The 27,634-nt window shown below is 45.3% G+C and overlaps 10 protein-coding genes across 11 annotated transcripts; 4 read left to right on the top strand and 6 right to left on the bottom strand.

Annotated features, from left to right (window-relative positions):
• Nucleotides 1-7: 7 nt before the first annotated feature.
• On the bottom strand, nucleotides 8-4,490 carry LOC108098895. The gene is given in 9 exon segments (XM_017202087.2): nucleotides 8-1,535; nucleotides 1,896-2,181; nucleotides 2,241-2,593; nucleotides 2,596-2,847; nucleotides 2,981-3,121; nucleotides 3,177-3,605; nucleotides 3,668-3,798; nucleotides 3,867-4,007; nucleotides 4,196-4,490. Coding segments are annotated over 9 exon segments (2,637 nt in total). The 5' UTR covers nucleotides 4,339-4,490; the 3' UTR covers nucleotides 8-774.
• A 150-nt stretch (nucleotides 4,491-4,640) lies between these two features.
• On the bottom strand, nucleotides 4,641-6,289 carry LOC108098768 (alpha-2-macroglobulin receptor-associated protein). Its single transcript, XM_017201900.2, has 5 exons — nucleotides 5,950-6,289; nucleotides 5,678-5,893; nucleotides 5,403-5,613; nucleotides 4,984-5,345; nucleotides 4,641-4,925 (listed from the first exon to the last, which is right to left on the bottom strand). The coding sequence occupies exons 1-5, from the start codon at nucleotides 6,169-6,171 to the stop codon at nucleotides 4,797-4,799; spliced, it is 1,140 nt and encodes a 379-aa protein (XP_017057389.1). The 5' UTR covers nucleotides 6,172-6,289; the 3' UTR covers nucleotides 4,641-4,796.
• Nucleotides 6,290-6,453: 164 nt separating this feature from the next.
• On the top strand, nucleotides 6,454-9,804 carry LOC108098881. The gene is made up of 6 exons (XM_017202068.2): nucleotides 6,454-6,854; nucleotides 6,918-7,163; nucleotides 7,218-7,358; nucleotides 7,414-7,532; nucleotides 7,587-7,717; nucleotides 7,784-9,804. Exons 1-6 carry the CDS (start codon nucleotides 6,603-6,605, stop codon nucleotides 8,239-8,241), a joined length of 1,347 nt encoding a protein of 448 aa, XP_017057557.1. The 5' UTR covers nucleotides 6,454-6,602; the 3' UTR covers nucleotides 8,242-9,804.
• Nucleotides 9,805-10,464: 660 nt separating this feature from the next.
• LOC108098883 (GTP-binding protein Di-Ras2) lies at nucleotides 10,465-12,907 on the bottom strand. Its single transcript, XM_017202070.2, has 5 exons — nucleotides 12,819-12,907; nucleotides 11,447-11,749; nucleotides 11,208-11,393; nucleotides 11,074-11,145; nucleotides 10,465-10,883 (listed from the first exon to the last, which is right to left on the bottom strand). Exons 2-5 carry the CDS (start codon nucleotides 11,615-11,617, stop codon nucleotides 10,611-10,613), a joined length of 702 nt encoding a protein of 233 aa, XP_017057559.1. The 5' UTR covers nucleotides 11,618-11,749; nucleotides 12,819-12,907; the 3' UTR covers nucleotides 10,465-10,610.
• A 266-nt stretch (nucleotides 12,908-13,173) lies between these two features.
• Nucleotides 13,174-13,834, top strand: LOC108098886 (metallothionein-1). Its single transcript, XM_017202072.2, has 2 exons — nucleotides 13,174-13,315; nucleotides 13,599-13,834. The coding sequence occupies exons 1-2, from the start codon at nucleotides 13,294-13,296 to the stop codon at nucleotides 13,697-13,699; spliced, it is 123 nt and encodes a 40-aa protein (XP_017057561.1). The 5' UTR covers nucleotides 13,174-13,293; the 3' UTR covers nucleotides 13,700-13,834.
• A 744-nt stretch (nucleotides 13,835-14,578) lies between these two features.
• On the bottom strand, nucleotides 14,579-18,915 carry LOC108098882. The gene is made up of 4 exons (XM_017202069.2): nucleotides 17,595-18,915; nucleotides 15,828-16,361; nucleotides 15,574-15,768; nucleotides 14,579-15,089 (listed from the first exon to the last, which is right to left on the bottom strand). The coding sequence occupies exons 1-4, from the start codon at nucleotides 17,917-17,919 to the stop codon at nucleotides 14,872-14,874; spliced, it is 1,272 nt and encodes a 423-aa protein (XP_017057558.1). The 5' UTR covers nucleotides 17,920-18,915; the 3' UTR covers nucleotides 14,579-14,871.
• Nucleotides 18,916-19,026: 111 nt separating this feature from the next.
• On the bottom strand, nucleotides 19,027-20,075 carry LOC108098884 (40S ribosomal protein S29). Its single transcript, XM_017202071.1, has 3 exons — nucleotides 19,943-20,075; nucleotides 19,421-19,520; nucleotides 19,027-19,358 (listed from the first exon to the last, which is right to left on the bottom strand). The coding sequence occupies exons 1-3, from the start codon at nucleotides 20,002-20,004 to the stop codon at nucleotides 19,350-19,352; spliced, it is 171 nt and encodes a 56-aa protein (XP_017057560.1). The 5' UTR covers nucleotides 20,005-20,075; the 3' UTR covers nucleotides 19,027-19,349.
• Nucleotides 20,076-20,160: 85 nt separating this feature from the next.
• LOC108098967 (testis-specific zinc finger protein topi) lies at nucleotides 20,161-23,012 on the bottom strand. Its single transcript, XM_017202183.1, has 4 exons — nucleotides 22,457-23,012; nucleotides 21,402-22,395; nucleotides 21,073-21,332; nucleotides 20,161-21,016 (listed from the first exon to the last, which is right to left on the bottom strand). Exons 1-4 carry the CDS (start codon nucleotides 22,824-22,826, stop codon nucleotides 20,214-20,216), a joined length of 2,427 nt encoding a protein of 808 aa, XP_017057672.1. The 5' UTR covers nucleotides 22,827-23,012; the 3' UTR covers nucleotides 20,161-20,213.
• A 245-nt stretch (nucleotides 23,013-23,257) lies between these two features.
• Nucleotides 23,258-26,182, top strand: LOC108098876 (formin-like protein 5). Of its 2 annotated transcripts, XM_017202061.2 has the most exons (5): nucleotides 23,258-23,721; nucleotides 24,055-24,295; nucleotides 24,397-24,825; nucleotides 24,877-25,776; nucleotides 25,838-26,182. In XM_017202061.2, the coding sequence occupies exons 2-5, from the start codon at nucleotides 24,059-24,061 to the stop codon at nucleotides 26,000-26,002; spliced, it is 1,731 nt and encodes a 576-aa protein (XP_017057550.1). In that variant the 5' UTR covers nucleotides 23,258-23,721; nucleotides 24,055-24,058; the 3' UTR covers nucleotides 26,003-26,182. The 2 variants fall into 2 exon arrangements, with proteins under 2 accessions (XP_017057550.1, XP_017057551.1); XM_017202062.2 differs by lacking the exon at nucleotides 24,055-24,295 and having other exon boundaries at nucleotides 23,406-23,721.
• Nucleotides 26,183-26,338: 156 nt separating this feature from the next.
• Nucleotides 26,339-27,468, top strand: LOC108098879 (flavin reductase (NADPH)). Its single transcript, XM_017202066.2, has 2 exons — nucleotides 26,339-26,719; nucleotides 26,771-27,468. Exons 1-2 carry the CDS (start codon nucleotides 26,647-26,649, stop codon nucleotides 27,310-27,312), a joined length of 615 nt encoding a protein of 204 aa, XP_017057555.1. The 5' UTR covers nucleotides 26,339-26,646; the 3' UTR covers nucleotides 27,313-27,468.
• The last annotated feature ends 166 nt before the right edge of the window (nucleotides 27,469-27,634 follow it).

Raw genomic sequence — 27,634 nt, 5'->3', positions numbered from 1 at the left:
CAACAGCTTTGTGTCATCAATAATTTATTGAACATTTTATCTTAGTTTCTTGTTGGTTGAATACTTGGAAGTGTTCTATTAACATTTATCAAATACAAATACTTGGCTTGCCTTCTCGTGGGTATTGTGTGTGTAAATATGTGTTGTATATCCCTACGCCTATACTGGACCTCAGTAAAGTAAAAAGCAGCAAAAACGCCAAAACATATAAAAATATATATAATATACATATATGTATAATATTATAGGTTGCTCCTTATGCCCGCCCTTTAAATATCATTGGCCTAAGCACAACCCACTGCCGACCGCCGGTGTGCCTGTCATTTCAAACAAATGGCGCGTCAAGTGAGAGCCCCTGCATTCAATTTACCTAAAATAGGACGCACTGGTACTGAGATAGAATAATAATAATCGAGTGGTTACTTGGGGCGATTACCCACCCTCGCCCGGAAGCAATTGTCGAGCTGATCATACAAATAGTTTGTACACAAAGTCAACCTAAAGCTACGCTATATACTAAAGGGCAAACCGATATGAAGCTTTGCCGGCCGCATGCGAATTACGATGGGATGGCTGCTGTCCCGATCTGCCCGTGGGTCAGTGACCCGCTAAAGTGCAATATAAGACTGTCGCTTGGCGAGCGCCGTTCCTAACTACGATGTAAGCGTGAGTGAGAGGGGTCTGTGCATCGAATGGATGATATGTGCGTGAGGAATTGCTTAGCAAAAAACTGATGATGGGAGATCCAGCTCACTGGTCACTCTGTTCAACTGGCTACACCTGGAAATAGTCGTCCACCAGCAACTGCTCGCTTGGCGTGGAGGCTGTCCCACTCAGCGGACTGCTCGCCTGCGTGTCGGACTCCTGATCCGTCTGCAGCGGCTCGTAGCCCGGCTCCATTCCACTGCTGGTGCTGGTCGTCGTCGTCGTTGTGATCGTGGCAGTGGCGGCTGCTGTGGTTAGATAGCACACCGACTCGTAATTGGGATCCGTTTCACTACCCGTTCCCGTAAGCGATTCATACTGCGAGGACTGCGGCGTGCTGGTGGCAACCGTTGAGGAGTTGAGTGACACGGAATTGGATGTGGAGCTGGGCGAGGTGAGAGTCAGGCGACTACCACCACTGCCCGGTGTTCCAGCCACTGCGCTTTCCGCTATCCGCGCATAGTGATCCGTTTCCGCGGCGGCCTTTGTCTCTAGTATGCTGGCATAGTTGTGATTGGCATCCGCTCCTGGAATGGTGCTATAGCCGGCGGCATCAGCAGAGTTCGGCGGTCGCTTCTTCTCCAGCACCTTTGCATAGCCGTCGTCGGAGTGGGCGCGACTCTTGAGCACCTCATAGTTAGGATCGTAGTCCGATTTTTTCGCCTCATCCTCGCCCGCGGGAACAGGGTGCAGTTGCAGTTGCTCGTAGCCTGGATCGTTGTTGCTGCTGGTCGGCGGCGGTGGCTGTGGCTGGTTAAGAATAGTCTTGTAGTGCTTTGTGCTGGCGCTGATCGCAATTGCTGTTGCTATCGTAACGGGCTGGGCAATCGCTGAAAGGGCGGCGAAAATAATTGATCATTAGTCATCAGCTTTGAATAGCCTATTTACTAGGATGAGAAATGTTGATGGATTTTTGCAGGCGATACTAACCACGGCTACATCCAAACAAAAACTTATGAAATTTTCGCTGTTTGAGTTGTACAAACACGGAAATTTCTCATTTTGGCATAGCAACTAAGTTTGGGAAGGCATTTTTATTGGAGAGACAGATAGATAGACAGGTAGATTAGGCATTAGGCTGGGATTAACGACTTATCCAGGGTAAAATGTATGGATCTCAAGATCACATTTTACTCTGAAGTCATCGACAAGGACGTTTTAAAAGGATTTGAGAGAAACTATCGACATACCTCCTCCTTCCTGCTGTCGTTCCTTCTGCAACATGTTGGCTGCATAGCAATCAGACTTGCGGTTTTCGTGCATCACCTGACCATCGGCTGGAATAGTTTCGTATCCGTGATCCTTGGCTGAGTAGCTGTTGCTTCGTCCACGACCCTTCTGGGCATCCACTAACAATGCCGCTGCACTATCCAATGGACTCACACCCAAGGCATCCTGTTGCTGCTTTCGGGCCAGGATGGGCGAGCTGTTCTGCGAGGAGGGAGAGTTCCTCGAAAATTTGTGCTTTTTCATGACCTACGGAAATTTTAAATGCTTAACCTGAGATATGTGATTTTATTAATGATTCTTCTTACCTTAGCGTACATGCCCTCTATGTTTTTATTGCCTTCGCCATCTTTGGAGGGACTAAGACTCTTGCTATGTTTGCGTTGCGGTGACGCTTCTCCAGTCTCCGCTTCGTGGCCTTCGCCACCCGTTTCGATCACCGAAATTACCGAGTTTCTGCCGGAAGTTAGGTTGCTAATGCTGCCGGCGTGTAGGTGATGCGACTGACCCACACTTGCCTTGGGCGTTGGTGGCAGAGGCGAGTTGGCTTGGCGCTTCTCTGGCTTTGGTGAGCCCAGATTGCAGACGGTTGTGCTGTTGTTTGACGAGGAAGAAGCCTGACGCGAGTGCATCTGGGCTCGCAAACTGTCCACCGGCGGGGAACCGGCATGCCGTGATCGGCTCCACTACTACTGGTGGGTCTATGAACTCCGCTACTGGCTCCGCTCCCAGCTATTACGACGGACGGACTTGCGGTCGGAAGGCTGCTGCTGTTATTGATCTCGACGGCCACCACTATCGGATTGGCCTGCATGGGCTGAATTTGTGCGTAGGTCTCCGAGCCGCTTGTGTATATATCGATGGCGTTGACCTGGTGTCGATTATTGGGATCCTCAATTGCGGCATATGTTTCATCTAAAAAAAAAGAACATAAATAATATCAGTTTCTGTATTGAAAATATCAAAACAAGAGCAACGCAATAAAAACTTGGATGATTAACAGAACTAGTAATCGCCCTATAAAATGGTTTATTTTTTCGTGACTCACCAGAATCGTCGGATACGGTGGCGTAATGCGAGTCGTTAACATCGCGCGATAAAGCTGGGTTTCTGTTTGACGTTTTCCCTGGTGGCTGTTGGGCCAAAATGTTGGCGAGTGGTTCTCTCACACTAATGCTTGTGTATCCCTCTGTGTGCAATAAACGTTTAGGGACATTACATCACCTCGCGTGCCGCATACTTACTGGATGAGTCCTGCGAGTCGCCGCTAAAATGCTGGTTAGCAATGGGCGGGGTCATATAGGGGAGATCCTGGCTAGCAGAAATCATGCCTGCTATCGCCGAGGCAGCAGGAATCTCAGCCTGTGCCGGCGCCGAGTCATTGTGCTCCCTGGACCCCTCACTATGCTGTGAACTGCGATGCATGGGATCATTGCCATCACCAGACGATCCAGCCACAACTGCTGCCGCCGCAGCTGCTGCAGCTGATCCATGGTTGGCCGCATGAGAAGTAGATGGAGCATTCAATTGGGCGTAGGGATGCTCAGTGCCACGCACCTTAGCGTAATCATGCGGCAGACCCTTGACACGCGAATACGGCGAGCTGACATCGTCCGCCTGGCTGATGGAACTGTGCTGCGACACGCTGGTCTGCTTCTTCATACTCGGTTGGGCTGCAGTATGTCAAGAAGAAGATGTAGTGCTTCTCTTTGGGTTACTATTCCACTCTACTTACGACTCTGGCTACGGGTGTTGCGATCATCTACCAGCTGCTTGTCCGCCACGGTTTCGTATAGTTCGGACCCATTATCATTGCTTTCGGCCACTGGAATGTCAGGTAGACTGCGATGGGCCGCAGTACTTGAACTGAAATTGATATATGGTTAGTTTCTGCTTCTTATATTATGTTAAAAGTGATAAAAACAACCACTTACCGCTTTTCCGAGTCTGCATTCGAGACTGTGGAGGCGTTCAGCTCCGCTTGAGACTCGCTGTTGCCCACCAGGTTTGTGACCACGATGACCTCGTCGGGATTCTTTAGCTTGACCATGCCCTCCAGGCCCATCAAATCATTTCTGGTTAGTAAGAGGAGGGGATTAAGAGTGTGTTTAGTGGCATGGGTTCATCCGACTGGAACTGGGCGGTTTAACGGCGGAGACCCACTTTCACTCTCTCGCAAGTCAGCACCACCGCCCCAATCCCGCCAGAGAAAATAACGGAGTTCCGAACATTCGAGGGCCTTCAATCAGTAGCTGGGACTTACTTGGGGATGCGCTTCTTGCAGCAGAGACAAGCGCCCAGCATCACGATGAAAGTGAGCGTCAGGCTTAGGGTCGCCAGGAGGTACGTGTACGAGTTAGGGGCCTCTAATCGTAGCTCCGACGTCGTGGCCTCGACCATGACCATGTCGCTGTGTGTACATATGCACTATGTACCCATTTAGCACTTGCAGTGACCGCTGCACATATATTATTTGCTACCTTTCGTAAAGCAAATCTTTTATTTTTTTTGGCCCACCAAACGAAACAGACAACAACAAGAACGCGACTGACGTACGGTCATACAAGGTGCGGTCTTACTTTAATGCGTAAACTAGCCATTTGTTGTTGCTTTCTGACGGTCATACTAAAAATACCGCCTGCACTTAACGGTTTACTTTTTTCTCCATGTAGGCGAAATGTGTTTTATTTTAAGAAAATTTGTTTAAATTTTTCAGTTTAACTTCATGAGAATTTATTATCAAATAAATGATATTTGGTATCAAAACTATATCTAAGCTGAATAGCAGCTTAAAAGGTTTTGTGCATCACACAATCTTAAATCTAATTTATTCGCTTGGCACGTTTAGTGATTGCTTGAACATTTTAAAGTTCTGTGTGCTTAAAAATCGTTTTTTCGATAGTTTCCTGCAGTTTCTCAACCTTTCGGGTTTGCTTCTTTAGCTGATCCTCCATTTCCTCAAAGCGGTTACTCTTATCCTTGTGTTTTTCGCCCTTAAAGTTTAGATACATTAGACTTTTTAAAAAGTTGTATGTAATTTCCGTCGTATACCTTGTACTTCTCCACATGTAAAGCATGCTCAGCATGCAGGTGACGCAGCTTTAACAAGCGGCTTTCAAAATGATGCAACTCTGTCTTGATGGACTCCAGTTCCTTATCCGTGAAATTGCTAGATTGAGCCACTCGCCAAAGACCCTGTACCTTTGGCTCTATGAAATCCTGACTGTGGGGGCCGGAGGACACCAGGCGCTCCAGTCTATCGTAGTGATCCTTTATGCCCACGTGATGACTGCGAAGTGTGTTCAGATCGTTTTCAAAGCTTTTTACATTCTGTGCATGGGTTTTGATCTCATTTTCATTGGCATCATTTGAAATCAGGTTGTAGGTGTCCAAATCTTCCGTGTTTATGGCATCTTAGACCGAAAACAAACAAATTATATGTGTTTATCATCGTATTTTGGCTTACTTACTTTCATGCTTAGCGGTATCGACAGTGCCGATATTTTCGAGCAGACTGTAGTACACATCAACCTTGTCCTGGTGATGATCAAACTCCTGCTTTAATGACTTCAATTCTTCCGCAGTAAATCCAGAAATTTCTGCCTTTTCCCATAGCCTATTAAGTTTTTTATCCTTGAACAGGCTTTTGTTTCTGTGGCGATCCTCGGCGTCGTGGAATTTCTACAAGAAAATCGGAGTAAATCAAATTAACCGGTCGATTTTTAATGTAAGAAATTTTAATTGCCTTGTAAGGTTTTAGCTTTTCAGAGTTCTGCGTATCGTCAAAATGCTCTAGCAAATCGTAGCTGCTCATTATGCCAATGAGCTTGCGCCGCAGCTCATCATCCTTTAGGCCATCCTTGTCCTTGTGCTGCGAATTAAGCTGCTTCCAGGCGATCTCCTCCTTATCTTGGATCTTTAGTTCCATGTATAGCGACTTAAGCTTGGGTTCTGTTAAGCGCTGGAGACGAAATTTAAATACAGAAACAGCGAATTTTCGAAAGTTTTGCAACTTACGTTCTGTGCCTTGGCCCATACGAGATTCAATTTTGCCATCCGGAAAGGTCGCTGGATACTCTTAAAATCCGGATCATACTTCTCCTGCTTCACTTGCTGGAAATGCAGGTCGTTGGCCTCTTTGCTGTACTTCTTGCTCTGTTTTTTGTCGGCATCCGCGCCCTGCGATGCAATCAGCAGAAAAAGAGCAATGGTTGCCACTACCGATGCTGACCTAACCATTTTCCTCGTGGTTTTTTTCCGGCTTAAAGGCACATGAAACTTTTCTATGACCTGGCTATTCACAGTTATTCACTATAAGCGGAGTGGCCAGCTTTATGGGAATCAAAAGCGATGTATGGCCAGTGTGACCACCTAGCGATCACTAAAAGCCGCTGAAGTAGTGAGTTTAAGTATTAAAATTTTACTAATTCATTAAATATTGGTTATTTCTTTATTTTAATTCTAAGATCAAATATTAAATATATATATATTTTTTTAATTTTCCCTATTTAATTTAAAAATATATATAGTGGGCATATACCTGTTCCCAGCACTAACCAACAAACTGGCCACACTGTTAATTTACCTATCGCTGCATAAACGCGCCATTGCATATCTGGATTGTTTTTAAGTCTTGTTCACAAAAGGGCGCCCAAAAAGGACCTAATACAATGAGGACAGGGGCAGCGGTTATTTGCTTCCTGTTGGTGTTTCACAGCGTTTGCTGCCAAAGCGAAGGCGAAGAGAACTGGGTGGATCCGCATGACAACTGGTCGGGCTTGGTGCAAGATTTCAGTCACCCGGAAGGATTTTGTCAATGTCCTGCGACTCCGGAGCAGTCTCCTGCCGCCCTAGAGGATGGCCTAGCCCTTATATACTTCAAAAAGTTCGTCAATCAATTGTTCCAACGCCAGCGATTACAGGTGAGTTCGCTTGGGACCAAATTTGGCGACATGACGTCATGAATGTAACTTTTGTGTAAATAGTACGATGCTAAATCAGCGCTCTACAAACGCTCAATACTTTTTTCGCTGATGCCATCGCAATTGGAGGAACTAGAGAAGGTGAAGGATGCCCGGGATCTGGATATTTGGCTCACCAAAATTATGGAGCGTGCCGTAATACCGCCACTGTTTACGGGCCAGTCCGAATATTCTTATTTCCGCCAGGGTGTTCTCTCCTTTTTATTGGGTATTTTAAAGTTCATCGTAGCGCTGACAAAAATATCCGAGGTACCCTGATATGGAAACTTGGCCCTGCCTTATATTAACTTCCGTCTTCCCCAGGTTCAATTTATGCTATTTGCAGCATCAGCCATTGGACTTGCCTGCCTTGTGCGCAAACGTTACCGTATCGGGCTAATTTCAATAGTTTTTGGAGGAATTTTTTTATGTGGATATATTTACAAATATTTAGAGTGCAACAGAGTAAGAAACAAATTTAAGGAAACCGAAATTGCTGTTATTTGGTACTTGATTTTAGAAATTAGAAGTCGAAGCCATGGTGGAAGTTCTGACTGGGAATAGCGCGGAAGTGTCCTGGTTTGGAAAACTGAAAGGAGTATTCTTTTCACAGGATGACGCAAAAATCGAGATGCTTAAGTAAGACTTTTATATGCAACGAAAAAAAACCTTTCAAAATTTGTTGAACTTCAGAAAATCTTCAAAGATGAATCTTTCAATCTGTATGCCTGATCAAGTTCTTTTTATGTATTTGAACGACCTGTTCATTAAACAGTTAGAAATGTTATTGGAAAGGATGTCCGAAACTATGACTAGACTATCGTGTAAGTTTTTGATTTTATAAAAATTATCTGTTGTTTCTGGAATCACGATAACGATTTTCTTTGCAGTTGGATTATCGTTTCCGTTTAACATCCTCTCGCCTATTTTATTGGTGGCCTTGGTTATGTACATTATAAAGTTAACTTTTAAGTACATCGTCAGCCCTAAGGCTTGGGCCTCAATTCTTCACAAAAATCCAACCCCGATTAACACACAAACTGCTCAGCATTCAATCAGGAATAAGGAGCCTGTCACGGACAGCATATCGGGTGAAAACCTAAAGATGTTGTTGAATGTAATGCACGTGAACACTGTTCAGCAGCAGTCAAAACAAACGCCGAGACTACCCGCCGTTTCGGGGGTCCAGGAGCTAGTAGAACCGGTAGAGAATCCCCCTTCACCGGAGAAAAAAGAAAATATAGATGTCAGCGATTCCAGCAGCAAAAGCAGAAACAGCAGCGTTAGGGAAGAAGAAGGATTCACGCTGGTCGACGATCACGAAGATGATTATAATGATAATATGTAGCGTTAAGCTGAAAACTTAATTTGTATTATAAGTGTTCCATCCGTTATTTTTTTTTTCAGTCAGAGTCCGTCAATGCTCGGCAAATAATTCAGTTTTTTAGTTGATTTGTCGTAGTTAAATTTTTATTTAAATTATTTTGCATGTTCTTATTCTTCTTTGCACGATAAGTGTTATTAAGATAAATCTTCAACAATAAGATCTTTTAAGTAGGCCACCAAACTGTTTATATTTTTCTTGTTATTTACGCTGCCGGCCTTTCAAAAAATCGGATATATTTTCTATGTAACTGGTTGATCCTTTATATTTACAACTTGGCGCTCAGGCGATTATTTTTATATTATTAGCAGTGGGCGCTCCGTGTGAGTTGCATATTAATTGAATGTAAGCAATAATTAAATATTCGGTTTTCAAATCTTGTAAAATCTAATTCAATATGTATACAACTAATATAATTATATATCTATGTATATAGATCTATATGATGTGTATATATTTGTAAGTAAAAATTAGAAAAGAATTTCGGTGTAAATATATTTATTCGTTGTATTTTAAATCATGCACCTAAAATGTATTATGTTTTAATTACAATTCATTGTTATTATAATTTGTTTGCAACTAAGTACTTTTACGCATTGGTGAAATGTACTGTGTGGAAAATGTAATCCATTACACGGCACATACTAAATAGCCAAAACCCAGTTTGCTGTCTATAATTAAAAGTACCTAAAACTAGGAAAACACGAAGCAGAACCCAAAGCATAGGCAGGCTACCCATAATTCTCAACTAAGGCTGGCATATTTTCAATCAATAGTCCATGTCTATGGCAAACCGAGAGAATTTATCTAAATTGATTTCACAAATCTTATACGCAAATTGGTCCGCTATCATAATCTTGATTAATAATTTCTCTACTCGAATTCAACAATTTATTTTAGATCTAGTGTGTAATTTCCACCTCTTGATTTGTATTGGCTGTTCTACTTATTTGTCCGGCACTGCTGGACGGCGGACCAGCAGCCAAAGATACCAGTTTTGATGAGCAACATCATAATTAATGTAATTACTTGCCCATTTGTTGGCTAATTGGTTTAGCAGCGATTAAAGCATATCATTCACTTAGTCTGATTGGTAAAATTTAAAAACTAATCGTCTTAATATCAAACAACAGCAAACTATGCGAAACAATTTGTTCAACTCCTACGCCTACGCACAAGCCAATCAACGATTTAAAACAACGAATACCACAATTGGGAACGGTTTGTGTTAAGTTATACATACGTACGATACACAAGTGTTTTTTAAAAACAGGCAACTTATATTCCTTCTATGCTACTGCAAAAAATGCACCAAATGCTCTTCAAATATCCTTCGATGTACGTGTTCCTTGGCTCACTTGATGAATGCAATTTTTTTTGAACTGAATTCTGACTTAGGCTAACTCTCTATCTGATCCTGTCGATTTTTGCTGCTATTAAAATGCTCTTGTCAATAAATTTCAGCAAATAAGTGTAAAATTGTACATACACATTTAATATAATACAAAAACACAATGCCATCGCGAATTAGTTTATGTTTTCTTTCTTTGGGTGTTGTTGGCCATGAGTATTTTATACATTAGCTTATGTGGCGATCGGGGCTCGTCAAAATCTGTATTATTCTGGTTAGGTGGTAAATAGTTAAACAGCAATGATAGTCACGATGGTCTCCATGTGGCGACCAAGAAGAAGTCTTCCATAGATGGATCCATGTAAATATTGTTATCATATCGTAGTAGATACAGATTCTATGTCTTTAAATAGGTACTTTGGCTTTCGTTAGAGATATAGTGTGTATAGCTTTGTTCGATACCTGGTTATGAATGGGTGGTGGATCATGCAAGTATGTAAACATTTGATATGTATGCCGTTACGTTCCAGATGCGATTATGTATGTGTAAACTTAGGTCTTAGCTTTCGTGGTGTGATTTTTGGTATAGTATCGTATCTGTGCGACTAGAAAGATTCAGATCTGCTCGAATATATGTATATAACCTATGCAAACTATACTCGTAATCGTAATTGCAATCGTGGTGTGGCTAACATCGGTTCCTAAATACAAGTGTCTCGTTATGGATGTAACTCTATATGCGGGTTAGTGGGTGTGTGGGGTATTGAGGGTTGTGGGTTGTGGGGGGTGTGTGTGGTGCATGGCCCGTGTGGGTGGATGTTTCGAGGTGGTACCCAAGCTACCCCAAACGAGCATCCAACCCACGCTGCTGCCCCAAGGCGAGTATTTGTCTGTCACCGTCTCCATTTGCCCGATGCAATGTGACCCGGGTCACATACCATCCTTTCCTTTCCTGTCATCCTGCCATCCAGCCATCCGATGCTTACATAACGCGACACTTTTCCTTGGCCCCTCCACTGGCACTGGCCCCCGCGTCCCCGTTCTCCGGAATGGAGCCGTTTGTGTCCTTGGACTTCTTCTCCTTCTTCTGCTTCTTCTGCTTCTTGGTGTCCAGCTGCAGGGAGACGGTGCGCGTCTTCTCCATATTGAGCAGCTCCTGGAACAACTCGGTTACGTTGTGATTCGTCTTGGCCGACGTCTCCATAAAGGATATGCTCCAAGTGGTAGCCTGCGCCTGACCCTCGGCCTGGGAGACCTGCGGATAAGGAGTTGGCTTAGAGCTTCTACACAAAAAGTGGTTCTAGTTTTTGAATAGAGTTTAAGTAAAGAAAACTGAGCATGAGATCATAATAAGTATATATGATACATATATTTTACTTTTTCACCCAGCCCTCTCTACGGTTTTCTTAATGTTTCGATTAATAAAAGGTGCTAATCGTTCTAACCTCTCGCAACTCGGCGGTCTCATCACACTTGTTGCCCACCAGCATAACAGGAATGTTTGGGATGTCGGCTCCCTGTTAAAACAAAAGTGTTAAAAACTATGGGTTTTAGAAATTATTTGATGATTACGACGCACCTTCAGCTCCTTGATGAGCGCCCAAATGGGTCGCAGCTCCTCCAGACTCTGCTTAGAGCACACCGAGTAGACCAGGATGAAGGCGTGTCCCTTCGAGATGGACAGCCTTTGCATGGCCGGAAATTGGTGCGAGCCCGTGGTGTCCGTGATTTGCAGCGTGCAGATGTTCTTGTTGCAGCTAATGACCTGTGGAGTTACTAAGGATTACAGAGAGTCCCTTACCAGGAAAGGGGACTAACCTGTCTGTAGGTGTCCTCGATGGTCGGGATGTAGCTCTCGCGAAAGGTGCCTTTGATGAAGCGCAGCACCAGCGAACTCTTGCCCACACCGCCGGCTCCAAAGACCACCACCCGGTAGTCATTGCTTTGCTCCGGAGCAGCCCGCGTCACCTGGTTCTTCTGCTCCGTCATACCGGATTTTGCCCGTCGCCTCTATCGGATTCGAGGTGGAAATAGTTTGAGAGAGAAACAGGAGCTGGAGCTTGTTGGCTTGCTGTCGGGCGCTGGTGGAATGTTCTACTTGGGCGCCATGCTTTCGTTTATCTGCAACGATTAAGAGCAAATCAGCCAGGCCACAACGCCCACGCACGCACAAACTTTCCGGGTCGACTCGGTTGTGGGTGGAGAGTGGGCGTGTGGGTGGATTGCTGGGTGCTGGGTGGCTCGTTTGTTGGCTGCTTGTGGGTGGCACTGCTTTAGGGTCCCGAAACAAAAAAATTACGAAAAAAGGAAGCTAGGTTTCGCAAGCAGATATCCACATACACTCAATATTAAACAAATAAAAAACAAATCATTAAAAAAACAAAGGTCATACCAAACTAATATTAAAGTAAATCTTGCTGGGTTTCTTTTCGAAGTAAATGGCAAACAACAAAAACTTTACGAAAAAGTGAATTGAAGTAACACAGGAAACACAATGGAGAAAAACATTAACGCATATTGATTTTATCTAATTTGTTTTAAAAATTAAAGATTAATATTAAAAGTGACCAAACTAATTAAAGAACTATTATACTCCGTTTTCAAGGGTATAGCAAAAGGGGAAACAATGCGTGAGAGTGTGCCGCTAATTTTAGACATGTGCCAAGGAAGGGTATTGATTTTTTGTCCGACTGGCAGATCGGCATCAACCTCTCCTCTTCATTATCACTGTGATTATGATTGCCCAGGGTTAAGGGCATATAAATAGGCCTGCTTTGAAGGCGAGTGTCCCGTATCCAATGGGTTTCCTGCCCATCAGCCCACACACACACACTTGCACACTAACACTAAAACATACTAGCCGTAACTGCTCACTTCCGCTTGATTGTCCTGGTGGCACCTTTGGCACGCCCCCTTTTGGCGACCCGCCTTCCGATTTTCTACCGTTTTGTTTTCTCGCACTGTTTTCACACTCTCTCTTTTTGTTTTTCCACCTTCGTACACCTCACGGTCTCTTTGCTTTTGGGATTTTCCTCGCTTTATTTTGACTTGGATTTATCGATTTTATCTGCACTGCACTTGCCACCCACACAATCGCGTTTCCCTTCGGGAAAACATGGGCAGTAAAGCCCGCAGGAAAGTGGTTAACCCACAGGATTCGAGAATTACCCTATTGCGTCGCAATATTTACTTGCATTTCGTTGCACTGGAATTCGTTGCAGGACAGGATCTGATGCCCGATGTGACTAGCTCTCTGCTGCAGGCCGTCCTATCCTATCCTCTAGTTCCGATAAGAGACCCGCCCACCCACCGCCCCCACATAACGGTATCCATGGCGCCTGCGCTTCCCCCAAGTAAACGAAGCTTTTTCCCAGTTTCCAACCCGCAAAAGCGGAGACGCAGACCCAGCCACCAGAAGAAAGCTACTGCACACGGCTCTTAAGATTTGTGAAGCCGGCCGGCGTGTGCAAAAACAAATTGAATCCGAAAGACCCGTGTGTAAAGCCGCGTTTCCAAACCGTATAAAACCGGGGGCATCTGGCAATTGTGCATCAGTTTGTGGTCAGCAGCAAAAACAAAGTGAATCATCCAAGTGCAACAAAAGGCCTAAATAGCCCATCTCTCTACTTTTTGTGAACAAGTGAAAAAAATCCAACAAATTCAAGATGCCTTGCCCATGCGGAAGCGGTAAGTTTAAGATTGCAGGACCAAACTCATTTCAGTTTGGTTTTTATTTTGCTGTAAATGATAAGTTCTTAAATTGTGCAGACAGTAAGAAAGTGTTTGATCCTTAACAAGCTCTTTCCCAATTCGAAGTCGCCTTAATCACTAAAGGTTTATGCTCTTAAATTTACCCTACGAATATATTCTTTAATCAAAGTAAATTCTTTTCACTTTGTGTTTGAAATTAATTGGATTCCTGAATATCTATAAAATGATATTAATAACACATTTGGGTATTGCTTTACAGGATGCAAATGCGCCAGCCAGGCCACCAAGGGTTCCTGCAACTGCGGCACTGACTGCAAGTGCGGAGGCGACAAGAAATCCGCCTGCGGCTGCTCCAAGTAAAATTCGAGGAGAAGAACCAAAGAAGTCGACTTCCCTTTATCACCGAACTGATTTTTTTTATAATTTTCATACAAAAAAAATGTTTATTTGCCATTTCCCTCCACACAATGTCCAATTAAAGTAATTGAAAACGAAGCTATGTACGTCTTTTTGCGGGGGTTGCGCAATCAGTTTGTCGGGGGCCTTCTAGGTTAGATTCTCTTTTATTGGGGTTACGTGCTCTGCCATATGCGTCGTGGAATCAGATGGTCAAGTACTTTCCACATATGTACCTATGTGTGCATGCGGGTTTGTTTAAATTCAGTTGAGCAATAAGGTAATTCAAGAAGCTTCTCTTTTTTTCTGTGGCTGAACTGTTTGGGTTTTGGATTTCAAAGCGCAGCCGGTGGAACTTATGACTTGTAGATGCGAGTACCGTCGGATGCAAAAAAATACAATAGAGACTTTATTTAGTAAGAACTGAAATCCTTTCATAAATAATTAAATAAATGAATAAATATACTTTGAAGCTTTATGACAAATAAATTGCCATATACACAGCAGTTATCATTATTTCACCCCATAAAGTAAACGAATGATTGCAAACGTAAACCTTACTTAAGTCTGGTGTCTTCTAAACATTGTCTTAAATTTTAAAGTTTGAAAGTCTCCAAATTAACCTATTGTTAAAAGTGTAAAGTGGCAGCGCAAGTAACATGAAAGGGCGAGAACCTTAAAGTTTACACACATTAAAACGATCGTTATGTCACCGAAATAAGTCAAGAACAAGAACCCTGAGTGCTATTTGCTGAGGTCCGCGATCCACTTGACCTAGAGGTAGGGTTACGAGAGACCCACAACCTCAGATCCCAAGACCTCCAAATGAAAAAACCCTCAATCGGAGTTTATGGTTCGAATTTAATTTGTTAGCCTACGAATGAATCTTATGTCTAATACTAGGCTAAGTGAAGATTAATGGAGGAGTATGGGTGAATCGATTGGGAACACTTAGTGCGCAGTATAGTTACATATATGAAACGTACATATGTGAAGGCGTGTTTTCTTTTTTCTTGTTTTTGGTTATCAGCGTGGCCAAACAAACACGGGCGAGATATCACGGCAGTTTCGAAATGGTTCCATTGAAGGTGGTCGACGCAGACACAAAATGTACAAAATAGTGGGAAATTCGAGGCCTACTTGATAACAATGTTTTGTGCCAAGCGCTTCACGAAGTCAACGTTGAGAAAATTGGCCATCAGTGTGAGCACAGACTTCTTGGGAGGCCGACAGTGCCTCAGACCCGCCTCCTGGCAGCAGACGTTCGGGAAACAGTCCAGGGTTGAGGTGCATGCCTTTGGATGCAGATCGAAAATGGGCGGGGGAGGAGCCGTGCATTCTAGGTACTCCGTAACTGGTAAAAAAAAGGGATAAGAAGAGGTATTCCAGGGGTATTAGATATAGAATATAGGAAAACAGAAGGTAGGTAAGGAATTTAATAGATCTAGATAGAATGTTTAAATAGAAATCACTTAGTATTATACATTAAATATTAGGTTTAGTTTTTGTCTTTGCCGAGACTCTTATCTAGATATCAGTACTTATCGAATAACGTTTTCCATTTTTTTTTTCTCATTATAAGTAAATAAAAAAACGGCAGGGATAAATAAATTTTTTAGATATTAACTGAAATGCTTTCTAGATATTTAATATGGGGGAGCTTCATTTTATAGATAGGAAAAGTTTTTAACACCTTGCATTTAATGATATTAGTTAAAAACCATAACCGTAGAAAGTCTTTGCAAGATCCTACAAATAATTTAAACAAGGTAACTTTCATAAACGTAAAATATAAAACACATAATACGTGAAATTTAGATAAAAAAGTTAAAACTTACGATAGTCGAAGGAACGCTTCACAGGCACTGGGGCTGTTTCCAAATCTGGTTGGGATGTTCGGCAGTACCTTCGCCTGCCATCCGGACAACAGACCCGTGGCCAGCAGTCCATGTCCGAGGAGCACTCCTGGACATCCCACCAGAGCTCGGCCAGCGGTCTACTGGGGCACTTGCGAGGTATTAAGCCCAGGATGGCTAATAAAGGGAATATTTTAATATGAGGAAAGGGATGCCGAAGGATGAGCTCAACTCACGGGCATGTGGAGTCTCCTCGAGGGGCTTTGGCACACCGGAGACACAGCTGCTGGCTCCGAAGATATCACAGCATAGCTCATCCCTCTGCCAGACGGCACAGTCCCTATCTGATTTGCAGATTTTGGGAAAGAGCTGGAACCTCACCTCGTTTTCCCGCGGGCAATCAAACCTCAGTCGAAGCTCGGCAGCCGCCCGCTTGCCCTTCTCCTTATCATTTTCCTTATCCTTTTCAGAGCTGGGAAAATTCAGAGTGGGCAGGGCAATGCGAAAGGGTCCATCTGTGGAGGGTTTCTGGGTGGTGGTTGTAGATTTACTTTTTAGATTTTTGATTGTTGTGGTATTTCTCTCGGTCGCCGGTTTCCTTGTGGTCTTCAACGGCTTTCGCTGACTGGACTTGTCCTCCTTGGGACTGAACTTCTTGGGCGGATGGGGTTGTTTGGTTGGTGGACGCACTGCCACGACACTCTGCTGCCCGAAGCTCCAGAAGTTCGGATTGAAGAAATTAAAGCCGTTGGCCAAAGTGGGACGCGGAGCTGGTGGGGAGGGGATGGGGACGTGAAAAGCGGGTTAGCTATGTGCTCAGTGGCCATTAGTGTTTCTGCTCCAAATAACAGACATTACACGTCAAGTAGTGCGCAGTTCCCGCAGCTCTTAAAAAAGCGTTTGATTTGGTTTTTGTTTCATTATTCAGCTAGCAACAATTGCCGGTGGAGCGCAGCCTGTTGGCCAACGCTTCCCACCCACGCCACTGCAACTCAAACTAATCCACAGGCCCATTCCCAACGCAATTATGTACTATACTATACTTCGCTCATTGCAACAGCTTTGGAGCAGGTGTATTATCAAGCTGAGATACTCAGATCATTACCCCCGATTAACGAGACTTCCCCAGAAGTCGGCGCTTTGTATCTCCGCAACCCATAAAACTATCCAAATGTCAAGCCAAGTTCAGGGCGACTTAAACCTAATTAGACCCTCCCAGAAATGGGGTATTCTAAAACGAAGTGGTCATGCAAATTATAAAAGGCCTAGGCCCCAATAATTCGCGGCCTTGTGTCCGTCTCTCCGGTTCGGACTTAGCCAAGGTCTCCTGCTGCACCGAATGCCGATTCGAAAGCTCCGGCGCTCCAGTTATTGACGCTTTACACCCAAAGTAACCTATGCACCCATGGATGTTTGCAGACAGCAAACGGGTATATCTGGTTTTGTCCACAATTTGAATACACCATTGCGGTCAGAATAGTGAAACAGCGAATCCAAGGTAAAAATCTTTATCTGCAATTATTTGCAAATAATCTTGGATTAGCGGCTATCTAAGTAGTCTAAAGTGCCTTTCAAATTTGTGAATTTATTATGAAATGTTATGTTTGTTTATGAAGATAAGTAGGAAAACTTATTTGAATCAAAGAAAAATATAATTTCTTCGGTTATTAATATAAAATAATCATTTTTTTTACTGTGTTGTTTCTTTATCTAAAATAGTAAAAGGGTATTTCGTTTATCGTACCTGACCTGACCCAACTTTTTTCCCCCCAGACAACTTCTTTGTCACTGTTGTGGCTGTATTCGCTTTGCCACTTTCAATCTTTATGGTCAAAACCGAAAAGCTAGGTCAGTGCCAGCATCTTCGACCAGTTTGCATGACTTTTCAAAAAGTCACCGGTCCGCAGAGCAGTTTAACTGATCTTAGATCAAAGATATATATCCACATATTCGTAGTTTATATGGTTTTCTTTGATTACCTTTTAATTTATCTTTGCACTTACTGGTTGTCGTTGTCGTGGTTGATGTTGTTGTTGTCGTACTTGTGGAGGTGGTCGTGGTGGTTGATGTTGTGGATGAAGAGGTGGGTCTTCGCCTGCGGACGACCTGGGCGATTCGCCTCTGATTGGATGCACCCTGCTGAGGAGATCGCCTGGCCTGATCCGCTCCTGAAATTGTCGCAGTTTCGTGGGCTGGCAATGGAGCCGGGAGCGGGAGCTTGTATTGTGCAACTCCGCGGCTTGTGGATGCCTTGGCGGCCGTTGCACAACCGATAGACAGGTAGAGAGCTCCTCCGGCAGCCAGGAGCTGCAGCCAGATCAATCTCATGGCGGCTAAATCACTTAGGGGGTCACTGGCCCACTGATCTTTGCTTAGATTCACTGCAGTCTGTGGCACTCACTCACTAATCACTCATCTCTGGTTGAAACACACAGGTGATACTGGGTTGGGCAAGCGCGACTACGTTGTTTTGAGTCCGACCGACCGCTTCAGACTCCCAAGCCCAATTGGCGAATGTGCAAAATTGTATTTTCGGCAGCGGAGTTAACCGCTGAAACGGCTAAGAGAGCTAAAGTGGGGGCTGACCCGCTCTTTAGCGCCCCAAAACTGGTTTTACTTTGTATGGCGGCTCTCGGTGTAATGGGCTCTCGGCTGGCCACCACTGCGCTGGTGAAGGTGCTGCGGTGGATTCCACTAACCCACTGGCGTAGAAATGAGGAAATGCAGCCCACCAGCCAGGAGATTGCTTCCGGCTTTTCAAAAGGACACCATCAATTTCGGTGATAAATAAACGCTCTTGACAGATTCGCGTGGGAATAAACCAGGTTGGTTTACACAGTTAATGAAATGGAAAGTTAGATAACCAACTTAAATACAAGATGATACTTTATTTCTTTATAAAATATCCATGAAGTAAAAGGATACTTCTAATTGTTCGTGTTTAGTGCGTTTTTATCTCTAGTTGTCCCTTTTAAATTATATTTGCTGAGACACAAATACATTAATAAAAATTCTCTTGAATAAATCCAAATACAACAGTAATTGAACTTTGCAGGCTAATGGTTACACATAATTCCAAATTTTAAACACGTAGCTTGCCAATTGCCAATCAGATACACATAACAAAGACCGCTCTTTTTTAAAAGGGTTTCTGCAATTACTAAAACCCCTCTTAATTGTTCACAGCAAGATCTTCACGTGCAATATGGATGTTATTTAAGAGAGCAAAAGTTTGGGGATGACCCTCTCCAGCTTTACGAAACCGGTTGTGTTTTTGTTTTGGTAGCGGCTTAATGTGTTATTAGGTGACACAAACTGACTGACTGATCACTCGCCAGTTCAAGTAACAAGGAAACGCACAATTTTCCGGCATTCACCATCACAAAGCAGATCCCCGGCCAAGATGTAGGCCAAATTATGACACAAATGTATAGATACGTTTCTTGTTATGGGTTTAATCAGACGGGGATTTAAACAAACTAGTGTTTTAACAAAGATCCTTCGCAGAAGGTGGTAACTGTTGGAATTCTGTGGTGGTGGCCGTTCTGGTTACTTGCTTAGAGATTACTTTGGAATCGGTTCCATCTGCGCTTTGTCCTTGCTTAAATCCCCAAATGATTATGTTGTTGCTGCTGTTGCTTGTTGTTGCTGCCGGCATATTAATATATGAAATCCCCAAAACCGGCGACCGCTTATATTAATATGCCGAATGGTGTTTTTGAGACGCTTTAACGCGTGTCAAGTTGCGAAGAGAACATTTAGTCCAGCTGGAAGATGGAATTTGAGGGATTAGTCACCAAAATGGGGCATGGATCTTCACAGAACTCACCTTCTTGAAGCCAATGTCGTTGGCGTACTCCCTGAAGCACTGACGGCAGATGTTCAGGCCATACTTGCGGATCAGACCGTGGCGGTTAGAGCAGGCACGGCTGGAAATTAGTTTAGATTTAATTATTGTGTTCTACCAAGATAATTCATTAATTTGGACACAGATCTTTTACAAAGCAAGCATCTGTGTCGCTACACTCGGCTGCACGATTCCCCTGTGAAAATCGCACTTTTATGCCTCGTGCCGCTATTACTTTGGCCACCCTTAATTAAGGAAACTGTTCAAGATGTTTAAACACGTATTTCCGTACTCAACCGGGGGCAAAAGACATTGAAATTGTGATACAAAAACGACAAGCAATACTAATTGGCAGACGCCATGCGTGGGAAAAAAAAGCGGGGCGTGAATAACCTCACTTTCTGCAAACATGCAAAATCGTGCAAAATACGGGGTTACGGGGCAAGCATTTAAACAAATTGTACATCAAACGACGGGCCAAACAACGGGCTACACAAATCTTACCAGCATCGGGAGCCTTGGCCGTATTTGCGGGGATGCGAGTACCAGAGAGTAGCGAAACCCATGTTGGCGTTTTCCACGAGAAATTCGAAAAGAAAAGGAACTAGGGACGGCAGACCGACCTAGGGCTGGCACTACCGATTCATCGGCACTATCGATTGTACGCAACGCTTTTGAATGTTGGCTACTCTAGTTGGGTTGAAAAGGGTGGCAACGCTACATATTCTTTTAGCGCTTTATTTAAATTCGAATTCGAAAGCTACAAACAACTATCTTAAAATAGCGGTTGTGAGGGATTGTTTTTCACCACCATCACCCTGTCATTTGCAATAGTTTCCAACAGTGGCAGGCTGCCCGCTTGCAGGGGCGCCTGATGATCAAACAAGCTGATCATATCCATGTCCTGGGCTGTGTTTTCGTCGAACACAATTATCTGCTGCTCCGAGCCATCCGCCCCCATGGGCACAAACTCAGACATTAGGTAGCTGTTGTCCACCTCGTTCACTGGCAAACACATTACACCCTCCTGCTGCCTTGGCAAGCCAGGATATTGGATCGCCGGATCTTCCAATTTTGGTCGCGAGCCGGAAGCCACCTCCGGGTGGCTGCCATCACCACCCTCAACTCCCTGCTCTTCTGGTTGGTGCTTGGCCTTCAGTGCAGCAGCGGCCGCCGACTCAAGCTGAAACTTCTGCATCTGCATCATCAACCGCGAGTTGGCATCCAGGTGAGCATGTCGCGCCCGAATGTGCTTATCCCGGTCGCCACGTTGGCGGAACGTCTTGGTGCAGTAGAGGCAGCTATAGGGCTTCTCGCCAGTGTGGATGCGCTGGTGGTTCTTTAGAGCATCCGCTCGGTAGAATCGCTTGCCACATTCTTCGCACTCATAGCGCCGCTCACCGCGATGGATGAGCCGGTGCTGATAAAACACGGAGCCAGTCAGGAATCGCTTTCCACATACCAGGCAAAGGTAGGGTCTCTCCCCCGTGTGGCACTTGCGAATGTGGTCGTTGAGATCCGGACGAATGGTGAACTTCCGGTCGCAATTCTCCTCCTGGCAGACAAACGGCTTGACACCTGATGGGAAAAGGTGATCCACCTGGAGGAAATCGGTGTCTTGCAAAAATACTCACCCTGGTGGAAGCGGAGGTGCTGCCACAAGTGGCTCGATTGGGTGTACGACTTGCCGCAGATGTCGCAAAGGTACTGGCGAAGGCGACCTGTACCCGTATTGCGAGTCTCCTTCTCCCGTTTCTTCTTGTTCAAGTGCTTCTCCTCGTTGTGTGGCAGGATCTCGTGGGCGAACTCGAAATTCACCTCGCAAAACTCACAGGGCAGCAACAGCTTTTTACCATTCTCGCTGAGACGTGGGAAGTAGTGATACGAGGTGTATCTTGTAGTGCGTAAAGTAAGAAAACTAATTGGTTATTCAATAGATTGCGCTACCCATCCAACACCTTACCGATGCTCCTGCAGCAGGTCCGTATTGGCGAACTTCAGTTCGCACACATTGCACACAAAGTGGCGACTCAGCGTCACGTTCAGCGACCTGGTCGCCTCCAGCATAAAGATGCAGTCCGTCTGAAAGTGAATACTGGCCTCCTTGGCTGTGTTCATCTGCATGTCGCAGGCGGTGCACTCGAAACGCCGCTCCGCCACATGGGAAGCCGAGTGGACAAGCAGTTCGGCGATGTCAGCAAAAACATACTCGCAAAATTCACACTGCAGCACACTGCCCAGAATTAAACTGGTGAATAGTTCCTTCTCCAGGCGCTTGGCTCTAATCTGGGGGCCAGTTAGGAAAACTTCTTTAGCCAGCAACTTCTCACTCTTTTCCAACAGCTCCTTTAAATCCTTGGGGGAGCTTGATTTAATCTCCAGATTCTCCAAAGAATCAAGCAATCGTGGCTGCTCCGGGAAGTGAATGAATCCGTGCTTGAAGGCCACCTCCGGATCGTAGAAAACACGGCCACAGGCATTGCACTTCACCACAACATGAAGGCCGGCAGCAGGAACTGAATGTGGTTGCAGGCTCGTCTGCGAGGGAATCAAGTCCAAAGCGTGCTTCTCCATGTGGCGCACCAGTCCCGAGGCATGAACAAACTTGCGATCGCACATGGTGCACTCGTTGGGTCCTTTGATGGACTTGCGGACCCGCGAACAATCAACACCAGTGGTCAAATCATACTTCATCTCGTCCTTCATGTATCGACGCAGGCGCAGCTGATTCTCCAGGATCACCCGCTCGCTGCTCGGTTTGCTGGGCGGAGCAGGCGGGGCGCACAGAGCAGGAATGGGCAGGGGCTTCTCCTGCTGCGAAACCACGACTTCAACGGACTTCCGATCCACCTCGGCCTCACAGGAGTGGCTCTGAAAGGCAGTTGCATCGTACTGAACCAGACATTGGGGGCATTTAACACGAATGCTGGGTACCCCCGTTGAATTAAAACGCGGCGCTAAAGCAATAAAGAAATAAATATCTATAACTTAAGCAAAAAAAACCTTATTGAAGCTTACCTTGAAAGACCGACTGCTCGGTGGTCATCTTTGTTGTAGTCACTCCAGCGAGAAAATCGCGAATCTTTAGTTGCTCAGCCTGGGGATCAAAGCCTTTTTTGCCATCAGCCTGCTGAAGGATCTGCTTGAGCGCCGGATCTGCCAGGGTGCGTTCCACCACCACATCTGTGGGCATTGGAATGGTGGCGGCCGGCGTCACAGTAAAGAACCTGGACAGTCCCTCATGGCTGACAATCTGCTCCAAGACGCCCTCACCCTCGCTGGTTGCGAGCACTGTGGCTCCGGATTGCAAGTCTTCGGGACTTAGCTCCGTGTCCACATCCACCTCGATCTCAGCGAGAGTATATTCCCCCGACACCTTCACCTTCATGGCTAATGATAACTCAAAGTCCGAATACTCAGCAGTAATTTTAGTGCCACAGGTTGTTTAATATCTAACAAGTGATTAAATTACCAAGATTAAAATTGAAAGTGATTTTCTCTTCCTATCGGAAGAATAATTTTTAATGAAATTTTACGAAACGTTTCGACTGCTTGCAAGTAGGGAAATGAGATTTGCTTTCTCCGTCGACAGAAGAAAGTTTGCAGGAATTTGACAGGAAACTCTATGACAAAAGAAAACTCTATAGAGTTCCTATCAACGCTCGTGTAGTGTCACATAGTTATTGTTGGAAGCGCTGTCAATAAAGTTCAATATTTGCTTATTAACTATTTGTATTGTTATTTTTATTATACGGTGGTGGTTAATTGCGTTTAACAATCATATAAGAAAATTATATAGTAAATTCAGATAGGGCTACAAGAACTAAGATATTGAATATCTTTACCTAGTTTTATAGTAGATTTGTAGATATGTAGGTGAATGTGCTTTCACAGGGACTGCGATAAAAATGTAATCGCTTCCGCTTTATTACTCATTACTCAATTTTCTTATTTTGGACTTACCCAACGTACAAGACATTTGACAGCTAAATCGCATATCGTAGCTCTATTCCAAAATGTAGTTTACGGCGATTGTTTATGTTTTCCTTTGGCTCAGGCTGTCGGAGTCGGCGTCGCTAGCACAGGTGATTACTGGCCCCCAGTTATCAGCATTCAGGGCCTCCGCTCCAGATAAGGCGCTTCGCGAAATGAGTAAACGCAGTGCCTAATATGATATACCGCCGCCGTTAATCAGTCCCACAAGCTGCTTCGTGCCGTTCGAACGCCTGCCGATCCAATCCGTTCACTCTGTCCAGGACCCCGCAGAATCCCCGGTGCACACGGTAATTTTTTTCTCGACGATCCTTGCCACCTGCTCCCGTCCTAGAACATCAGCTTCATCTGCTCCCAAAGGACTTCGAATCAGTCGGTTTACCTAGTGACTGGGACTGGCGATGAGTCACCTCCGCGAAGGCCCACCGCGATCCGAATCCGAAATTGATAAAAACACCAAGTTGTGCCAGCGTTTCTTATCTGCAAATTGGCTACTAGATAATGCCGCAGGGCATTGTGGACGCACGGCGGCTACGGGGAGAGATTCAAGACAAAAGCCAGTGGGCTCTACCTCCTTTGCAGCCGTACTAACGCAGCTCCCAACTACGTATCCGCTTTTCCAGTGCCATGGAGGATTACACATACGCCTACATCTCCGAGCCCGTGGAGTTTCGGCAGCTGGAGGGCAAGGCCATTGATTTTCGCAAGACCTTCGATTTGCGCGGGCAGGGCGCCGACGAAATGCTCCAGTTGTACCTGCGGAAGGCCAATCTATCCGACGACCTCGATCGTCTGCCGGCTATTATGCGACGCGCCTACGTCTATGACATAATTAGAAGCAATAAATCTCCCGGTTATTGGGTGGTAATGTCCTGCAGCAGCACTCCTTCTCAGTCAGCCCCATCCGACGCAGAGTCCATGATGCACAGCCTTGTCCTGAACGCAGCCGTTTCTTATCATTGCAGCCACCTTCCATGCAAGTGAGCAGCGACGTCTTCGCCCATCCGCCGCCTGCTGTTCGTCCACCGCCTTCTTACGCCGACAACGCGAGCACCAACGCCAGTCTCGACGGCATGAAAAGCTCCTCCTCCTCGAACAGCCTGGACAGGTATGCGGGCGCTCCGCATACCCTCGCGGGTCCCAGCTTTGCCACTAGCGTCTTGGTCAGTAGCAAGGGATCCAAGTACGAGATCAGCGGACCAGTTAACTTTCAGCATGTTTCCGGCGACGTTTTGAGAGATCGAACGCGAAACGCCTTCGACTTAAACGCTGACTCCAACGACAATGTTCTACGAAAGTACATGATGGAGCGGGGCATCACGGAGGAGGATATCAGCCACATGCGACGTCAGGATGTGATCACGAAGATTGTGCACTCTAACTTTACGTGGATGGTAAGTGCTTGCTATAAAGTATTATTATTTAATGACTACTTGGTTTCTCAGCCATCAAAGGGTGATCGACAGCCCAAAGCGCAGAGTCAGGAACCGGCAAGACCGCTGCTTTATGCCACCATTTCCACCAACAACCAGATTACTCCTCCGCCTTCGCCTCCACCGCCTTCTGTTACCAACGTTTCCAAGCCAATTGCTGCTCCTAACTTTTCCAACTATGCTTCGCTTACATCGCGATTTGTGGATATTTCCGAAATGGATTTGCCTGCGCCGACGCCTGTCAGACAGCAAGAGGTGGGACATGTGGTTCCTGTTCAGATCCAACCGGAACACGTTAGCAGTGCAAAGGTTCCTCCTCCTCCTTCAGCCGTGACGGCAAGGAACACACATGGATATCCAGCGGCGATTGACATCCGTCAAGTGCGGCCGTCGGCTGTTCCCAAGGTGTCCAATGAAACATATGCCACCATTGCACCGCAGCGAAAGGCAGGCACAATGCGAATCCCGCCACCAGCGCCACCAAAGCCAACGATACTGCCGAATACTATCTCCACATCTTCCATGGGTTCTCTGTATGCCGTATCTCCTGTTCAGCATGCCAAACCCCCACCACCGCCTCCTCCAGTTAAGCCGACTGCTAGGATTCCATCTGCCTACGGAACACCGGTGGCTACGCAGAATACAAAAATTACCGGCAGTCAGATGCCAGTTCCGCCGCCACCACCTCAAGCTGCAGCTGCTGTTCCGCCACCTCCGCCGCCGCCGATGCCAGTTGCTGCTGCTAGTGGAGGAGCACCGCCTCCACCGCCACCTCCTCCAACTGGCATGGCCGGAGTTCCTCCTCCGCCTCCAATGCAAAAAACCCAACCGATGGCTGCTCCGGCGGCTTCCTCTGGCGGAGACTCGAGGGATGCGTTCCTGGAGAGCATTCGTCAAGGAGTTACGTTAAAGGTATATGGATAGAACACTTAAACATTAACAAAAACATCTAATCCTCCTCCGACTCTTATAGAAAGTGAATCAGAAGGCAGCCACAATAAGCGGTATAAAGCCGCGTCCGGAAAGAAAGCCAGCAACCACCGACTTTCTGAGTGAACTAAAGCTTGGAATTACTCTTAGGCGAGTTAAAAATCCAGGGGATAACCCGTATTCTGAGGAATCGGAGTCGCAGGCGTAACGATTTGGCGGTTAAACTTTTGACTGCGACGCGTTATCCAACACTTTGCACTGCGGACAAGGCTGCCAGACTGAGAAAATACGCCTTTATTTAAAATGCCGCAAAAATACTTTTAATTTTATTATTTATCACCATGACAAATGCCCATTAACGTTTGATAATAAAACGGTTTTCGCAAGATATGATAAAGCTTATCAATAGGGCAGTCCGCAAATTATGTGTACCAAACCCCATTTTGTTCTGAAGCACAATTAAATACAGTACTCTCTTGAAAAAGTCAACTATGGAAACAATACCAAAATTCTGGTATTAGACAAATGTTAATGCATAGCATACAAAACACATACGTTTATAAATTTATTTAAAGAAAATAGTGTCAAATAGATTTTGTCAAGGCTCAAATAAACATAGGTTCACGTAAGGCGCAAACTACTGTTTATCTATTTGTTGTGTGCGTGCGAGAGAGACAGGTAAAATCAGCCGGTGAGGTGAGAGAGTGAAGCAATCGCTGGATTCACTTGTGATTTGGAACTTTGATAGATAACAAGCGCTTTAAAAGCAAGTGAAACTGCACTTTTGCATACACAAGACTGGACTGAACGCAATTGCATTTAATCAACCGGGAACAACAAAGAACATTCATTATGCAACGCATTGCTATTATTGGAGGAACCGGCATGACCGGCGAGTGTGCCGTGGATCACGCTTTGGAAAAGGGTATGTTACCCAGAGGTCAAAAACCACCAGTTAAACTTATTCCTTTTTTAGGCCTCACGGTGAAATTGCTTTATCGCAGCGAGGCTACCGTTCCTGCCCGATTCAAGTCCAAGGTTGAACTGGTCAAGGGTGATGTGACCAACTACGAGGATGTACGGCGTCTTATCGAGGGAGTAGAGGCTGTGGCTGTCATCCTGGGCACCCGAAACAAGTTAGAGGCCACCACAGAGCTCTCTCGCGGCACTGAGAACCTTATCAAGGCTATGAAGGAAGCCAAGCTCACCAAGTTCTCCATAGTCATGTCCTCGTTCCTCTTGCGTCCACTAAACGAGGTGCCCGCTGTGTTCCATCGACTAAACGAGGAGCACCAGCGCATGCTAGACTTGACCAAGGCTTCAGATCTAGATTGGATTGCCATCTTGCCGCCCCATATCGCCGATGAGCCGTCCAGCGGCTACACCGTATTGCATGATGAGGCTCCAGGTCGCCTGGTTTCGAAATATGATTTGGGAAAGTTCATCATTGACAGCCTTGAGCTGCCGAAGCATTATCGTAAGGTGTGCGGCATTGGCAAGAGCCCGAAAAGTGCTTAGATCAATCCATCAACCATTTGGGTTTGTGACCGATTGCAGCTGATCATTTAGTTCGTACAAATCTAATTTGATATTCCTGTCGGAGTCCTATTAATCCGCCAAATACATATTCGTATGTAGTGTGAGTGCACAATAAACTTTCCATTTTAGAAGATACGAATTTAATTGCAATTACGTGCAGAATCGCTTTGGCATCGTACACCCGAAATGTCGCCACATTAGCACCTGTCGCGCCAAACGCCGAGCAGGTATTTCAGAAATGTGTGTAACCATAAAAAAGCCAGCAGAGATCAACAGCTTCCGCTTTCGGAGAGGCGTACGC

Source organism: Drosophila ficusphila, unplaced genomic scaffold, assembly GCF_018152265.1.
Source record: "Drosophila ficusphila isolate 14025-0441.05 unplaced genomic scaffold, ASM1815226v1 contig_791, whole genome shotgun sequence".
In the NCBI taxonomy this organism is placed as follows: domain Eukaryota; kingdom Metazoa; phylum Arthropoda; class Insecta; order Diptera; family Drosophilidae; genus Drosophila; species Drosophila ficusphila.
Note: the sequence above shows the minus strand (reverse complement) of the source record. Positions and strands in the feature narration are given on the sequence as shown.